At 45.3% G+C, this 15,580-nt stretch overlaps 1 protein-coding gene across 1 annotated transcript in view; it reads left to right on the top strand.

Annotated features, from left to right (window-relative positions):
* Nucleotides 1-2,548: 2,548 nt before the first annotated feature.
* The window catches only part of LOC134965585 (nicotinamide N-methyltransferase-like), a 92,870-nt gene continuing 79,838 nt past the window's right edge, over nucleotides 2,549-15,580 (top strand). The window contains exons 1-3 of the mRNA XM_063941940.1: nucleotides 2,549-2,630; nucleotides 8,052-8,161; nucleotides 12,433-12,676. Of these exons, the coding sequence (XP_063798010.1) occupies nucleotides 12,526-12,676 (151 nt within the window). The 5' untranslated portion in view covers nucleotides 2,549-2,630; nucleotides 8,052-8,161; nucleotides 12,433-12,525. The remainder of the gene's footprint in view (nucleotides 2,631-8,051; nucleotides 8,162-12,432; nucleotides 12,677-15,580) is intronic.

Here is a 15,580-nt window from a genome sequence, read left to right as displayed (position 1 = left end):
AACATTACACTGGCCCTGTATGCTATAAAGATTCAGGGGTGCAGTTGTTAAAAAATAAAAGTACACTGCTGTATGCTGTAAAATATAGGGGTGTTGCTGTTCAAATAAAATGACACTGGTCCTGTATGCTAGAAAATGTCAGGGGTGCAGTGAAAATCAATGTACACTGACCCTGTCTTGCATGCTGTAATAATTCTAGGGTGCAGTGAAAATCAATGTAAACTGGTCCTGTCTTGTATGCTGTAATAATTCTAGGGTGCAGTGAAAATCAATGGACACTGGCCCTGTCTTGTATGCTGTAATAATTCTAGGGTGCAGTGAAAATCAATGTACACTGGCCCTGTCTTGTATGCTGTAATAATTCTAGGGTGCTGTTAAAATCAATGTACACTGGCCCTGTCTTGTATGCTGTAATAATTCTAGGGTGCAGTGAAATTCAATGTACACTGGCCATGTCTTGTATGCTGTAATAATTCTAGGGTGCAGTGAAAATCAATGGACACTGGCCCTGTCTTGTATGCTGTAATAATTCTAGGGTGCAGTGAAAATCAATGTACACTGGCCCTGTCTTGTATGCTGTAATAATTCTAGGGTGCTGTTAAAATCAATGTACACTGGCCCTGTCTTGAATGCTGTAAAATTACAGGGGTGTTGTTAAAATACAGGGGTGCTGGCTCTGTCTGCGGTTGCGATGACTAGGCCTGACCTTCACAACACTGTATGGGAAGAGGAGGCTCCTACCACCATTTGCACTCCCCCTGCAAGTGCTGGGAGGAGCACCGCCAATCCAGTTGCTGATATTGAGATTGAGGATGTCACTGTAGAAGTACACCAGAATGAGCAGGGTATGGCTGTAGCTGACGCTGCGGAGGAAGTTGACTATGAGGATTCTGATGGTGATGTGGTTTGTTTGAGTAAGGCACCAGTGGAGACTGTTGTTGGCCATGGGATGAAAAGGCTCATTGTCATACCTGGGCAAAATACCAAAAAAGCCATCTCTTCGGTGTGGAATTATTTCTCCACAAATCCGGACAACAGGTGTCAAGCCATCTGTTGCCTTTGTCAATCCATAAGAAGTAGAGGTAAGGACATTTACCACCTAGGAACATCCTCCCTTATACGTTACCTGCAGCGCATTCATCATAAGTCATTGTCAAGTTCAGAAACTTTGGGTAGCAGCTTAAGCAGTCCAATGACACCTAAATGATGTGGTTTGTTTGAATATTATTTCTCTGTGAGGATGAGGATGTAAACACTGAAGGGGGGGGGTCTGAGGATGATGACAACATCTTGCCACTGTAAAGCCAGTTTGTGCAAGGAGAGACTAATTGCTTCTTTTTTGGTGGAGGCCCAAATAAACCAATTATTTCAGCCACAGTCATGTGGCGGACCCTGTCGCTGAAATGATTGGTTTGTTAAAGTGTGCATGTCCTGTTTATACAACATAAGGGTGGGTGGGAGGGCTCAAGGACAATTCCATCTTGCACCTTTTTTTTCTTTGCATTATGTGCTCTTTGGGGCCTAGTTTTTAAAACTGCCATTCTGTCTGCCACTGCAGTGCCACTCCTAGATGGTCAGGTGTTTGTGCCGCACACTTGTGTTGCTTAGCTTAGTCACCCAGCTACCTCGGTGCACCTCTTTTTTTTTCTTTGCATTATGTGCTCTTTGGGGCCTAGTTTTTAAAAGTGCCATCTTGTCTGACACTGCAGTGTCACTTCTAGATGGGCCAGGTGTTTGTGCCGCACACTTGTGTCGCTTAGCTTAGTCACCCAGCGACCTCAGTGCACCTCTTTTTTTTTCTTTGCATGATGTGCTCTTTCGGGCTTAGATTTTTAAAACTGCCATCCTGTCTGCCACTGCAGTGCCACTCCTGGATGGGCCAGACTTGTGTTTCGCTTAGCTGAGTCACCCAGCGACCTCATTGCACCTCTTTTTTTTCTTTGCATGATGTGCTCTTTGGGGCCTAGTTTGTAAAACTGCCATCCTATCTGTACTGCAGTGCCAATCCTAGATGGGCCAGGTCAGTGGCCCAACTACCGCCTGTGCAAGCAGTGCCTTGCACTGGGGCCCACCGCTGTCAACGGGCCCAAAGCCAGCAGCATTTCATCTCTTCAGTGGCATCACCTGAGTGTGCTCTGGTCTTGGCCGGTACCCTGACTGAGTGAGAGCGAGGATGTCAGGGAGACAGCCTTCACTGTGAGGAGACAGACCACTGGACGGTAGCGAGAGCCTCAGCAGCAGACTTCAGAGGCTGAACAAACAAACAGTATGTGTATGTGCTATTCGTAATGGGTGTGTGTGTGTGGGGGGGGTGCTGAGCATCAACAACAGTGACTGCAGCAAATCACTTGTGAAAGGTGCAGATGCTGCAGAGAGATCTGTCTTGACAAGTACTTACATTCCAAAAGTGATTTGTTGCAGCCACTGCTGTCGTTTCTCAGCAGCCCCTCGGCGGACCCCCTGCTGCCTGTGAGCCATGTGTGTGAGGAGAAAGGCTGCCGGCTTCCAGTACCAGCAGCATGATGCCCCCCTGCACAGACAGAAGAATAGGCAGCAAGTTTGGGCATCCTGGTGTGCAGAGCCCCCTGCCCCTGCTCACTGCCCGAACAGGAGGTCAGGACCCTGCACAGGTAATGGCACTGCATCCTACTGCATATTTGTGCTTCTGCTGACAGGTCATACACTGCACCGTGTATACTGCAGGACAGATTCAATGTAAAGTATACCAATTATGACTTACTCCTACTGTGATTCAGTGCTGCAACATACAGGAGAGCAGAGTAGGACCTGTTCCTGGGCCTTATACAGTGACTTAGGAGCCATTTATCATGGATTGCATATTCAATGCGATCTGGATGGTATCTTATCACCTAGGATCGCATTGCAATATGCAATCTTATCACCCAAATGTATTATTGTGCACACGCAGGGACAGGGCTCCAAAAAGGAGCCCGTCCCTGTGATGTGCTGTGGTGGCTGCCGTGGCTTCTGCACATGTGCGGTCAGCTAAAATCGCACTGCACAGTGGCCACTGCCCTCTGCTCGGCCACAAGTGTGATGTGTAGCCCATAGTGTACAATGGGATACCGCCATCTTCAGGTGGTGGTAGCTGTGAGGGCCTATATCGGGAATGCATAGCATTCCAGATATTGGTAATTCAGGCAACATCTCATCCTCCATAGAAACCTATGGGGGATGCAGCTGCCAGCAGGAATGGAGCCATTGCAGCAGGTATCTGCAATACCTGCTCCGGTCCCTCCTTCTTACATTTGGGAGATACTTAATATTTGCAGTTAACCCCCGGAAATGGGTGTTTTGGGGGATTTAGCCGCAAATATACAAAAATAAAATGGCCCCTTAGTACAGCAGCATATGGTAGTGGAGAGTGTGGCTTAGATAAAACATGTAAATTGGGCAGAATATCAGGGAATTGTTTAGCCCATCTAAGCCAGTGATCACCAGCAGGGGAGTATGTCGGTATTAATGTAGCAGGCCTGGACTTAGGGGTCCCTAGCTGTACCGGCTGTAGTACCTGTACTGGGCCCCACAATATCTGACAGTAGCCCAGCTTCCGTGCAGAGTCCTGGACACTGACTCCTATCCTGGAATCTTTATTCACCCTAATGTACCACTGGTGAGTCGCTGGGATATCAGAGCCCATCCCGGCACTCACTGAGAAATAATGTGACAACATACTTCCTCCCTTGCCCCCTCAGCTGTCCGACTGCTCATGTGCCAACGGTCATTGGCATATGCGCAGGCTGGAGCCATGGGGGAGCAACACCATAAATTTTGCCTCCGGGCATCTGGTATGAACTTACACCTCTGTATATTTATACTGTATATATATATATATATATATATATATATATTTATACGGGAGCATGCAAAGAATCTCTAATTTTGAGTTGGGGGGAGGGGGGTGGACTTGGATGGGATGAGAGGGGGGGCCCAAAGCATTTTGTTGCACCTGGGCCCACCGCTCGCTAGTTCCACCACTGGGCCAGGTGTTTGTGCCGCCGACTTTTGCCGCTTAGCTTAGTCATCCAGCGACCTCGGTACAACCTTTTGGCCTAAAAACAATATTGGTGGTCATTCCGAGTTGTTCGCTCATTGCCGTTTTTCGTAATGCAGCGATTAGGTGGAAAATGCGCATGCGCTAAGTTATTTAACACAAAACTTAGTAGATTTGCTGTTGTTCGTGCGGCGCTTTTCAGTCGCACTGCTGATAGGTGAGTGATTAACAGGAAAGGGGCGTTTCTGGGTGGTAACTGCCCGTTTTCAGGGAGTGTGCTAAAAAACGCAGGCGTGCCAGGTAAAAACTCAGGAGTGGCTGGAGAAACGTGGGAGTGGCTGGCCGAACGCAGGGCGTGTTTGTGACTTCAAAGCAGGAACTAAACGGACTGAGGTGATCACAGTCTAGGAGTAGGTCTTGAGCTACTCAGAAACTGCAGCAAATTATTTAGTAGCAATTCTGCTAATCTTTCGTTCGCTATTCTGCTAAACTAAGATACACTCCCAGAGGACGGCGGCCTAGCGTGTGCAATGCTGCTAAAAGCAGCTAGCGAGCGAACAACTCGGAATGAGGGCCCTTGTGAGCAGGGCCGTAACTACGTGTGTGCCAAGTGGGCTTGGCACACAGCGCAGTTGCCCTGAGGGCGCACGGCCAGCGGCATGTAATGAGTCAAATTGACTCATTACATGCCGCCTCTGCCGTGCGCCGCGCTGTGGAGGGAGAAGAGGACCAGCGCCGGGCAGCGGAGAAGGAGGAGGAGGGAGGGGGAGCCGCAGCAGCGCTATGTCATTGGTAGTAAGCGCCGCTGCAGCATCCCCCTCTCCTTCTGTATTGGCTGCCCGGCGCTGCTGTGGATGCTGGGATGCGGTTCCTCCATCCCAGCATCCACAGCAGCGCCGGGCAGCCAATACGGAAGGAGAGGGGGATGATGCAGCGGCGCTTACTACCAATGACATAGCGCTGCTGCGGCTCCCTGCTCCCCCTCCCTCCTCCTCCTTCTCACCTCACTGCCTGCACCGAGGGAGCTGCACGAGGAGCCTGACTGCCAGCAGGGAGAAGGTAAGTATATCTCTCTTTCTCTCTCGCTCTCTCTCTCTCAGGTGGTCACCGTCTGCCGCAATGTGTAAAAAGGGGGATGGCTGCCGCAATGTGTAAAAAGGGGGATGGCTGCCGCAATGTGTAAAAAGGGGGATGGCTGCCGCAATGTGTAAAAAGGGGGACTGGCTATAAAAAGGGGGACTGGCTGCCACAATGTGTAAAAAGGGGGCCTGGCTGCCGCAATGTGTAAAAAGGGGTCCTGGCTGCCGCAATGTGTAAAAATGGGGACTGGCTGCCGCAATGTGTAAAAAGGGGGACTGTCTGCTGTAATGTGTAAAAAGGGGGATGGCTGCCGCAATGTGTAAAAAGGGGGATGGCTGCCGCAATGTGTAAAAAGGGGGATGGCTGCCGCAATGTGTAAAAAGGGGGACTGGCTGTAAAAAGGGGGACTGGCTGCCGCAATGTGTAAAAAGGGGGCCTGGCTGCCGCAATGTGTAAAAAGGGGTCCTGGCTGCCGCAATGTGTAAAAAGGGGGACTGGCTGCCGCAATGTGTAAAAAGGGGGACTGTCTGCTGTAATGTGTAAAAAGGGGGACGCTGTCTGCTGTAATGTATAAAAGGGGCTCTACCTCGTGTAGTGGCGCTACTGTGCAGCGTAATTTGAATAATGTAGACTACTGTGCACCGTAGTATGAATTGCTATTATTTTGTGACCACGCCCCTTCCCCGTGAAGCCACGTCCCTATAAATTTTGTGCACGCCTATGGCGCGCACTGCCCCTATCTAACATGGGGGGGGGGCGCCACTGTCGTTTCTTGCACACAGCGCTAAAATGCCTAGTTACGGCACTGCTTGTGAGGTGTGAGGTGTTCAGAACAGACTGGAAATGAGTGGAAATTAATGTTACAGAGGTTAATAATACTGTAGGATCAAAATGACCCCAAATTCTGTGATTTTAGCTGTTTTATGTTTTTTTTTCAAAAATCATCCAGATCCAAAACCAAAACACAAAACACGAAAAGTGCCCGCCGCACATCTCTAGTAGAACGTACACCATACTGTATTGTTGAACATATAATGTAACATACTGTATGTATAATATTTCATTAGTACAGTCTGGAACCTGAGCCCTAGTGGAGGATGTGACCCCTTAAGCAGTGGGGCCCTCTGTACCCTTGTGGGCCAGACCGACCCTGCCAACAGCCCCACAAATAGTTACTCAGAGCAACTACATAAGAAAATGCTTATGTTGTATATAAACCTTCTATCTATTTCACATATACATCTAGACACACATTATTTGATGTTTTAAAGAACTCAGTTTAGTGTGAAGAAAAAAAAAGTTGTAAAATGAATGACCACATACCCCGTCCTGTCATTATACCCCTCATTACTTGTTATAGAAATGATATGGGTTCCATTTAACGATGATTATTATGACTGGTGACATATTTTGTATAGTATTACAGTAGTAATAATGAAAATGTCACCCTCAGTTAATAGAACTTATGGGGTCTCGTGATGTCCCTCTCCACAGCAGCATCCTTTGCTCTATTGCTGCAGCCTATCGATGTGTATGTGCACGCATGATGGCCACCTGCGCTTGCATATTACACTTCCAACCAGTGGGAACTCTGCAAAGCCTCAAAGCCTCATTGCAGCCACTGGAGACCATGGGCCTAATTATACATGATCGTAGCCGTGCAAGATTTTGCATGGCTATGATCAGTTATTCAGACATGCGGGGGGACGCCCAGCACAGGGCTAGTCCGCTCCGCATGTCTGGCTCTGCCCCGCCGCACAAGTATAAAAGCATTGCACAGCGGCAAAACTTTTGTACTTGACGACTAGCTGCCTATCAGCGCGGCTCCTGTGCGCTGGCAGGGAGCTACTCGTCGCTATCCAGGTCACAGCGGCTGCGTGTGACATTACACAGCCGCCGTGGCCCGCCCCCCCGCATGGTCCAGGCATGCCTGCGCTGCCCGGTCTGCTTCCCTAAAACGGCGGCCAAATGCCGCCAGCCCACCCCCTCCCACCCAGCGACCACCTCTGGCTGTCAATCAGGCAGCGGCGATTGCAGGGCTGAGACATCCGTTGACTGTCTGGCAAGCGCCAGTGCACTGCGGCACTGGCGCAGTTCAGGCCTGATAGGCTGCTGTGCGAAGACGCACAGCAGCGATCAGTTCTGAATTAGGCCCCATGTCTGTCAATAACACCAGCTACAGATATAGCTGAGCCTAGGCCTGTTTGCTAAACATGGAACAGAGCTCGTAATCCCTTCAGTGAGTGCTAAAGGGATTAATACTTGATATTAAATGGAGCCCTACATAATTGTTGCTGTATACAGCCCGTAGCAGTGTTTTATAGCAGAAACCCAAACACGGGATGTATATGTATTACTATGTTTATACATGGGGCAGAGACAGAGTAGCTGTTGTTTTACATACTTAATGAGCAGTTATATTAACAAGTTTCAAATTATATTGTAACTTGTGACATTAATTATGTTTACTTGTAATGCATGTGCTGTTTATCTAATATTTAATGTGTGCTCACATTGCTCAACAAAACATATTTATATCTGCTATTCGCCCACATTAGTATCATATGACTCTACTTTGTCAGGAATGATCCCAACGCTGTTAAGCACTATCATTTACATGAATACGATCCAAAAGATTTTCTTACTAAGTATCTTTCTCCAACTAGTGACAAGCAACTGTTTTATGAAATTATAATATTCCCTATGAAGGAGCTTCAGAAACTTAACATTTCAGGTATGTATGTGAGTTGGTTTATGTCTGTCTTGCACTATGGATAGTGAATTGGTTTATATCCATCTTTAGCCGCAACTTTTCCTTATTAAGTTCCTGGCTTCAGACTACTTCAAATACTGATCCCTGACAGGTCCTAATCAGCCACCGGTGTTCCTGCATCCCCTAATGCTGAGCTTACATTTCTGGCTCAGGTGAATGCATCCACCATTTTTGTGTCTACAGATTTCTGGCTTTCCCTTGTTGCTCACTCCATTGGCAGATCCACATCCAGTTTGGTTTCATTATGAGCACCATTTGCATGTATACCAGTTCTATGGAATCCACCGAGTGAGGTAAGAATTCGTACTTAATTTACCTGGTATTAAGGTCATTTGACGATTTCCACATTTGCCTAACCATGAGAGTATTCATAATTTGTATCTTGGGACATCGTTGCCTGTATCAGCTATCAGACTATAATGACCCTATTCATTGCATTTACTTACCTTGACTTGTTTATCCATTCTGAATATTGACATTCCGGATTCTCCTGCTTGTGCTGTGTTGATCATATGAATAAAACTGCCATTTTTACTGTACCCACACCTTGTGATCTTGTTACAATCACAACAGCAAGATTACCCTGAGCAATGGAAAGTTTGAATAACCTTGCAAGTCAGCCAGGGTTACACAACGTTACCTGTGATTAGATTGTGACCAGGGGTGTCACTAGAACTTTGTGGGCTCCATAGCAAAATCTTGAAAGGAACCCCCATATATATACATATGAAGTTAAGGACAATCACTGTAATATTATATGAAATACAAATAAAATGGGAGGGGGAAACATGGGAAGAAGGGGGGGGGGTGTATGGACAACAAGACTAGTCACAAGAAAAAACCTATTCGTTCCTCTTCTTTTTCTTACTGTAGAGGAGATAAACTATTGAGTTAAATGCTCACGTACCGCTGAGCGACAGTGGAGGAAATCGCGTAATAAGGCCGACTTCCTCCACTACAAATGTATGCTCTCATCCTACTTTGCTGCACTTACCCTCTCAATACAGTCTTACTTCAAAAACCTTATCTCCTCCCAATCCTCAAACTCCAGGCGCCTCTTTGCCACTATCAACTCGCTCCTCTGCCCACCCCCGCCTCAACTCCCCTCTTCGCTTTCTGCTCTTGACTTTGCCACTTGCTTCACATCCAAAATTGACTCCATTCGTCAGGACATAACATCCCACCAGAAACTGAGCAACCTCCTCCTCCATACCTCAACCCTCCCTCTCCTTCCCTCTTACCAACTCTGACATCTTTATTCCCTGTATCTGGAGAGGAAGTTATAGTCCTCATCCGGTCCTCACCCCCTCCACCTCTCCACTTGACCCTATTCCTTCTCCGCTTCCTCTCTTCTTCTGCCTGTTCCCATCTTGCCCATCTACTCAATCACTCTCATCAGGCACTGTCCCTTCTGCCTTCAAGTATGCACTTGTCTCCCCTATTTTTTTTAAAAACCTACCCTTGATCCAACCAATCTCTCCAACTACCGACCCATCTCTCTTCTCCCTTTTGCCTCCAAACTCCTTGAGCGTATTGTCTACAACCGCCTCACTGTCTTTCTTTCTTCCCACTCACTGCTTGACCCTTTCCAGTCTGGTTTCTGTCCTCAGCACTCCACTGAATCTGCCTTCACAAAAGTCTGCAATGACCTACTTGCTGCGAAATCCAGGGGCCACTACTCTCTGCTTATTCTCCTTGACCTCTCTGCTGCTTTTGACCTGTAGACCACCCTCTCCTCCTGCAAATCCTTTACTTCCTTGGTTTGCATGATACTGCTCTCTCCTGGCTGTCCTCCTACCATTCTGACCGTTCCTTCTCTGTTTCCTCTCATGACTCCACCTCCCCCCACTTCCTCTACCAGTAGGTGTCCCCCAAGGTTCTGTTCTTGGGCCTCTCCTTTTCTCTCTCTACACATCCTCATTAGGTGAGCTCATTAGCTCTTTTGATTTAAAATATCATCTCTACGCTGATGATACTCAAATCTACCTTTCCTCCCCTGCTCTCCTCACTCGTATCTCCAACTGTCTCTCTGCTATCTCCTCCTGGATGTCCCAGCGCTTTCTTAAACTTAACATGTCTAAGACTGAGCTGATCATCTTCCCTCCCTCCCGCATAACCTCACCTCCCACAATTTCATTATCCATTGATAGCACAACTATCTCCTCTAGCCCACAAGTGTGATGTCTTGGTGTAATCCTTGACTCCTCCCTCTCCTTTAAACCACACATTCAGTACCTTTAAAAAACCTGCCATTTCCATCTCAAAAACATCTCCAGGTCAGACCCTTTCTCACCCAGGATGCTACTAAGACCCTCATTCACTCACTGGTCATCTCCAGATTAGACTACTGCAATCTCCTCCTATCTGACCTCCCTCAAAAATGCCTCTCTCCACTTCAATCTACCCTCAATGCTGCTGCCCGTCTCATCTTCCTCACCAAACGTACTACATCCACATCCCCTCTCTTGCAGGACCTTCACTGGCTACCCTTCCCATTCAGAATCCAATTCAAGCTTCTCACACTCACCTACAAAGCCCTCACTCACTCTTCTCCCTCTTACATCTCTGACCTTATCTCTCTTTACATTCTCACCCATCCTCTTTGCTCTGCTAATGCACGCCATCTCACCTGCCAACTAATTACCTCCTCCCACTCCTACCTACAAGATTTTGCACGTGCTGCTCCCTATCTTTGGAATGCTCTACCTCTCCCCATCCGACTCTCCACCTTTCTACAAAACTTCAAACGGGCTCTCAAGGCCCATTTCTTCACCAAATCCAGTCAACTCTCCTCCTAACCCTCTTGTCTATACTCACTGTCTACCCCTTCTGTGTCACTCTGGTCTGTTAGCACCTCACCTTTTAGATTGTAAGCTCGCAAGAGCAGGGACTTCTTTCCTCATGTGCCTTTCCTTTTCTTACTTACACTATCTTATACTCCATACTCCCTTTGATGGCACCTAGACCCGGGTTTTCTATACCTGTCCTATATTGTCTTGTACTGTAAGTGCTGTTTTCTTGTTTGCTCATTTTATTATGTACTGTGTAATGGGCGCTGCGGATCCCTTGTGGCGCCATATAAATAAAGGATAATAATAATAATAAATTTAATGATGAAGAAACCAAGTGGTAGATTAAAATTTCTGAATGTGTTTCTGAGTGTTATCATCAAAACTTACAATAAAGGTGTTCCACTTATTATAGAACTTAGAGACACCCTTCTCCACATCCGACATTGTGGCTTGTCTCTCCCAGAAAAGTGTATTTAGAACAGAATATTTTAATTCAGCTAAAGATGGGGTCTGTTTGCGTATCCAGTGTAAAAGTATCTGCATTGATGTAACATTTATAACTTGCATACTATAACAGTATACAGAGCAGCTGATTGGTTGCCATGGGCAACTTCTCCACTTGTATCACTGCTCCACTTGTATCACTGCTTAGTACATATCCCTTTATCTCTATCCAAGACTCAGTACATCTCCCCCTCACTCACAACAGTTCTTTTAAGTAATCAAAGGAATCAAATGAAATCTAATTGTATATACCCTAGTGTCAAAAGAGGATTCTCACTGGCTACTTAGGATAAAATATTAGCAACAGCTTATAAACCCGGATTTTTACCGCAGCAGTGGCCGCCGAGGGAAGGGGGGGCGTTGTTGCGGCATTGGGGTCGCTGGGCATACCAAACCGGGCGTGTCAGGAGTGTTTTCGGGGTGACTGCATAACGTCGCACGCAGCCGTTCTGAAGAAAAAAATATGGCTGCCAACCACCTGACAGCTCAGCCCGGCTGTGCTGCCAGGGTTCAACCATAGATCCGATGCCTCCGTAACCTGTTTTTACAGACGCACCGGAGGGCAGCCTCACACATGCTGGGTGGCCTTGCCCTGTGCTGGGTGGCCCCCACCATGTGCGGAGATGAACACAGATCTGGCTGTATATGCAGCCATCTGCGCTTATCGCTGAATTAACCCCAAAATGGAAGGTGATAACGCACCAGCCAATCAGCTCCTAACTAATGACAGGAGCTGATTGGCTGGTGCGTTATTGCATTCCACTGTATCACTTCTCCAGGCGTAATACTCTGCCCACCTGTTCATTGCTTTTACTTAGCTTGATTTGTTTATCCGTTCTGAATACTGACATTTCAGACTCACCTGTTTGTGCCGCAGTATATTGGTCATATGAATAAAACTGCCATTGTTACTGTACACACCTCATGATTTCTGCTACAAACAAAACAACACGATTACCGTGAGAAATGGAAAGTCTAAACAACCTTGCAAGTGAGCCAGGGCTACACGATTTTACTCGTGATTAAATTGTGACCATAATTAATGTATGTTTACTTATAATATATGTACTAATGTATGTTTACTTATAATATATGTACTAATGTATGTTTACTTATAATATATGTACTAATGTATGTTTACTTATAATATATGTACTAATGTATGTTTACTTATAATATATGTACTAATGTATGTTTACTTATAATATATGTACTAATGTATGTTTACTTATAATATATGTACTAATGTATGTTTACTTATGTCATAGGTTGTTACCCAAGCACTGCTCGTACGATATAACAAAGTGTATTTATACCTGCTACTCAGTCATACTATTATCCCAAGACTCCGCAGTGTCAGGATGGATCCCAGCTCTGTTAAGTTCTATCATACACATGAGTTTGATGCAAAAACAATACTTGAGAAATATTTTTCTACAACTACTGATGAAAAAATATTTAGGGAAATTGTATTATTTCCTTTAAGAAGTCTTCAGAAACTACAGGCTTCAGGTATGTATTGCATTATATCACTATAATATTAGGTGGTTCATATCTTTGAGATACAAAAAATATAATCTCAATATAAACATACCTTTTAAAGAGGGGTCCATAGGAGGAGGTCTGGATGAATTGTTTACTTTGATGTACTGTATACTGCACTGTTGCAGATGGATGAAAGCGTTCAACATGAGGATATTCCATAGAAATTGTTTACATTCACTCATTGTAAAAAATAAAATATATAGGGGCATATCTATAAAAGTTCAGGCACAAAATATAATAATCCACTTAGGGTGCTTCTTAATTACACAGTTTCTTCTTTTCTACAGTATGTGGCTGCTTAACAAATACACATATAATAATAATAATAATAATTAATAATAATAATAATTTTATTTATATAGCACTCTTTCTCCAATAGGTCTCAAGGCACATATATGGAAAAGGAACAAAAGTTCAGCAGCGCTGTTATCACTAGTTCAAGCATCCTGATACTATATAACTTTAAAAATACATTTCCATGTATATTAGAATATCGGTAACAATAAATCAATTTATTCTTATGAAAAAGAATATATACAGTGTTTCTCCGTATTTATTCTATTGTAACTTCACTCGCAGCAACAATCTGAAAGTATGTGTACTTATACAACTTTTCCTGTTTTGCTTCATTTGCCATGAAATGCTTAGCGTGGCTAAGATGCTCCAGCAGCGACTGGATGGATTCCCATTTTTTTTTTTTTTTGACATAAATTAATTTGCATAAAGTAGCAGATTAAAATAGCATATCTTTAAAAGCAATCACAAGGCGTGACTAAATTGCTAATTAAATTGCATGACTAATCTGGCCATACGGCTAAATTGGGGAAAGGTGTGTGTGTGTGTGTGTGTGTGTGTGTGTGAACACACCTGTATAGACTCTAAAGTGCACTCCAATATATATTCCAACTCCTCCCCTCCTAATGTTCGTATTGGAGGACCAATCAAAATCAACAAAGTCAGAATGTATAATTTAGAAAATCCATAAATGCTTTAGTGCTTCTAAAATAGTTCTTTATACATAACGCCACACCAGGATGCCTTAATCTCTCAGGTTCAGCAGGGATATATATGTCGGGATTGATAGGAATTATAGCTTTAACTGCACCTTCAGGAAGCCAATGTTATGTGGTAAATCTAAGCTCAATGGATAGATGTTATACTGTACCCGAGATACCCATGACGCTGTACACCTTGTTCTTCCTGTGTACACTACTTCAGGATTCCTAGTGCAAAACGCAGCTGACCTCCCACTGCTTATCATAAACTTTAGTCACCCCTTGTGGCTTTCAATGACCCCGTTCTCTGCGACAGATGTGTTTCTACCCTATGATGGGTCTTTGTTTAATGACACCGGTCTATTTTTAAACTTGCAGCTCGGTTCAAACTGCGTATATCACAGGGCTTATAGATGCATGTGAACAAATCACACCAAACAGTACAGTTTACAGTAGAGTATAGCACAGCACACAGCAGTGTGCCCCCAATACACAGTCACTATACGGAAAAGCTACTTGTGAGTCTGGACACAGCACAGCCAGTATAGCAGCGTATTGTACAGCACACAGAAGCATGTAGCATGCAACCTATACAGTCACTATAAAGCACAGCCACTTGTGAGTCTGGACCCAGCACAGCCAGTATAGCAGAGTATTGTGTAGCAAACAGCAGCGTGCAGCCTACACCTATACACAGTCACTATGCAGCACAGCCAGTATGGCAGAGTATAGCACAGCAGAGTGCAGCATGCCCCCTATACACAGTCACTATACAGCCCAGCCACTTGTAAGTCTGGGGACAGCACAGCCAGTATAACAGACTATAGCACAAAACACAGCAGCATGCAGCATGTCACCTACAGTATATACAGTCCTTATACAGCACATCCACTTGTGAGACTCTGGAGTCTGGACAAAGCACAGTATGGAGCAGCATGAAGTGTGCCACCTATGCACAGTCACTATACAGCACAACCCCTTGTGAGTCTGGACACAGCACAGCCAGTATAGCAGAATATAGCGAATCATGCATTGTGCCACCTATACACAGTCACTATACAGCACAGCCCCTTGTGAGTCTGGACATAGCACAGCCAGTATAGCAGAATATAGCACATCATGCAGTGTGCCCCCTATACACAGTCACTATACAGCACAGCCCCTTGTGAGTCTGGACATAGCACAGCCAGTATAGCAGAATATAGCACATCATGCAGTGTGCCACCTATACACAGTCATTACAGCACAGCCCCTTGTGAGTCTGGACATAGCACAGCCAGTATAGCAGAATATAGCACAGCATGCAGTGTACCACCTATACACAGTCACTATTCAGTACAGCCCCTTGTGAGTCTGGACACAGCATAGCCAGTATAGTAGAGTATAGCACAGCATGCACTGTACCACCTATACACAGTCACTATATAGCACAGCCCCTTGTGAGTCTGGACACAGCACAGCCAGTATAGCAGAATATAGCGAATCATGCATTGTGCCACCTATACACAGTCACTATACAGTACAGCCCCTTGTGAGTCTGGACACAGCATAGCCAGTATAGTAGAGTATAGCGCAGCAAACAGCAGCATGTGTTCCAGTGAAATGGTGCTGAGTCCCGGCCTTATATAGAATCCTAAGCCGGGAAGATGACGTTCAGCCCCGAGATCACATCTGAGTCGGGTGGGAAGCTCTGAGCCACGGCTCGGATCCGGACCACTCATCTCTAATAAATACGGAGACATGTATTTCCTTTTTCACAAGAATAAAAGGATTTATTGTTGCAAATATTCTAATATACATGGAAATTTATTTTTAACGTTATACAGCATAAGGAAGTTTGAACTAGTAATAACAGCACTGCTAAACTTTTGTTCCT

The sequence above is a fragment of the Pseudophryne corroboree genome, chromosome 10 (assembly GCF_028390025.1).
Source record: "Pseudophryne corroboree isolate aPseCor3 chromosome 10, aPseCor3.hap2, whole genome shotgun sequence".
In the NCBI taxonomy this organism is placed as follows: Eukaryota; Metazoa; Chordata; class Amphibia; order Anura; family Myobatrachidae; genus Pseudophryne; species Pseudophryne corroboree.
Note: the sequence above shows the minus strand (reverse complement) of the source record. Positions and strands in the feature narration are given on the sequence as shown.